Below are 1945 nucleotides of genomic sequence, written 5' to 3' on the forward strand. Positions count from 1 at the left end.
GAGCTCAGCTCAGCGGCAGGGTCCCCACGGGCAGCTCCAGAGGTTAAGATGGCCCCTGGGGATCCTTCAGCTGGCCGCACCCTGAGGGGAGCAAGCAGGGCCCAGCCTAGACCCCAGGGAGCTACAGGGGCAGGATGGGATCCCGCCCCAGAGACAATGCCCAGCCCCAACCCTCACCTTGCGGATGCTGCCTCCAGACTTCTTCACCATCAGCTCATCCACCATGGACTGCAGGCAGATGCTCAGCATGATGGCCTGCAAGGGAGAGGTGTCAGAAGGCTCCACATCCCCCACGGCCTTCCTGACACACCACGCCGAGCCCAGACCACCACCTCACTCCTGTCCTTGTCCACCGCTGGCCTGGTACACGGGCAGCCCTACCTGTGGACTGGTGATGGTGACCCACTGCAGCCGGTCCTTGCTCATTAGATACTCGAAAGCCAATTCCAGCTTCACCTCGGACTTCCCCGGGCTGCTCCCCGAGGGACCATTGCTCATCGGCACCTGCAAGGGCACATGCTGAGGCTGGGAGCCTCCAGGGGGAAAGCGGCCAGCTTCCCAGGCCCCCGTGCTGAGAGAGGGGGTGCTGGGCACCCTGCCGAGCCCCCACTGGCCTGCCACCACCATCAGGTCCCCTCGCAGCAGTGGCCCCCTGAAATGTCCTCACACCGATGACCCCCTCAGCCCCAAAGCATGACTCAGACCCTTCCCAGGCCAGCTGGGCTGGAACCAAGCAACACAACCAGCACTCTTCCAGGGAGAGCTGCTGGAGCAGTCCGGCACAGCCGGGTCCCACTAGACCCTTCCCTGCTCCCCAGGGCCCCGCAGGCAAGTGGCACTCACCGAGGATGTGACCCGCCAGCACCGCATGCGCGTGACCTTGAAGCTGCCTTCCTTGATCTGCTCGCTCGGCAATCGCACCTGGAAGTTGAGCTCGTTGTTGCCAGCACTGACGACGACGTGGCATCCCTTCTCAGGGAAGTCAGTGACGCAGGGGTCAAACTTGAGATAGCCGTAGTACTTCAGGGTCTGCGCCAGGCGGATGAACTGCGGGCAGAGCCAGGGAAGTTCAGCGCAGGCGGCCGCCCTCCCACCACACCTCCCGGGCAACGAACTCGGCACCATGCGTTCACACAGGAGCGGTGCCAGTCCGGTGCTGGGACTGCTCCAGTCAGAGCGTCATGCCCTCCCCTACCTCCTTCTTGGAGACTTTTTCCTGCAGGGACTTCAGCTGCCGGTGCTGTTCCTTGTTGACAAGGATCCATCCATGCTCAATGTCCGACACCGTCTACCAAGAAGCAGAGGCTGGGGAGCCGCCGGGGCCCGCACCCCCCAGCCCCCCCCCAGCCATAGCTGCGGGGTGCCACTTCTCACACGGCTGGGCTGCGCCAACCCTCACCTGCGCATACAGCAAGTTCAACCCCACGCGATGCTCCATTACATCGTCGTCATAGGAGGAGTCCCAGTAGCTAGAAGGGAACCACATGGGTCAACTTATTCCCCAGCCCCTAACTGCGATGGGGAGAACCTCCCCCCATGCTGGAACAAGGCACTGGGCTGGTTTTCTGCCCAGCTCCCCTGCTAGCCGTCAGTAGCCAGAGCCCACTCCCCCTCTCAAGCAGCTGGCAGAGGCAGGAAAGGTCGTCTCTGGAAAAGCAGAAACGGGGGCCAAGCCCAGCAGGGCAGCCCGGCCCCCGGTGACACGGCCAGGGGTGCCCAGGTGTGTTCTTGGTGGCCAAGGCACCCCGCGGGCAGCAACGGCAGGAGGGGAGGGGTCCCTCTGCAGAGCTGGGAGCTCCAGACCCCACCCCACAGCTCCAGCAGCCGCCTCCCCTCCGGCCCTGCCGCTCACCTCTTGCGCAGGATGATCCGGAACTCGGGGTTGTGCAGGCTGGTGACAGACACGTAGGGCAGCTCAAACTCCTGCAGCTTCCGCACAACTGTG

General features: G+C 64.0%; 1 protein-coding gene across 1 annotated transcript in view; it reads right to left on the reverse strand.

Moving 5' to 3' along the window:
* The window catches only part of SNX17 (sorting nexin 17), a gene marked incomplete at its 5' end in the record, with an annotated part of 3132 nt that overhangs the window by 891 nt on the left and 296 nt on the right, over positions 1-1945 (reverse strand). The window contains 6 exons of the mRNA XM_010284252.1: positions 167-255; positions 382-504; positions 844-1047; positions 1196-1288; positions 1400-1469; positions 1853-1940. Coding sequence (XP_010282554.1) covers positions 167-255; positions 382-504; positions 844-1047; positions 1196-1288; positions 1400-1469; positions 1853-1940 — 667 coding nt within the window. The remainder of the gene's footprint in view (positions 1-166; positions 256-381; positions 505-843; positions 1048-1195; positions 1289-1399; positions 1470-1852; positions 1941-1945) is intronic.

Source organism: Phaethon lepturus, unplaced genomic scaffold (assembly GCF_000687285.1).
Source record: "Phaethon lepturus isolate BGI_N335 unplaced genomic scaffold, ASM68728v1 scaffold35503, whole genome shotgun sequence".
NCBI lineage: Eukaryota > Metazoa > Chordata > Aves > Phaethontiformes > Phaethontidae > Phaethon > Phaethon lepturus.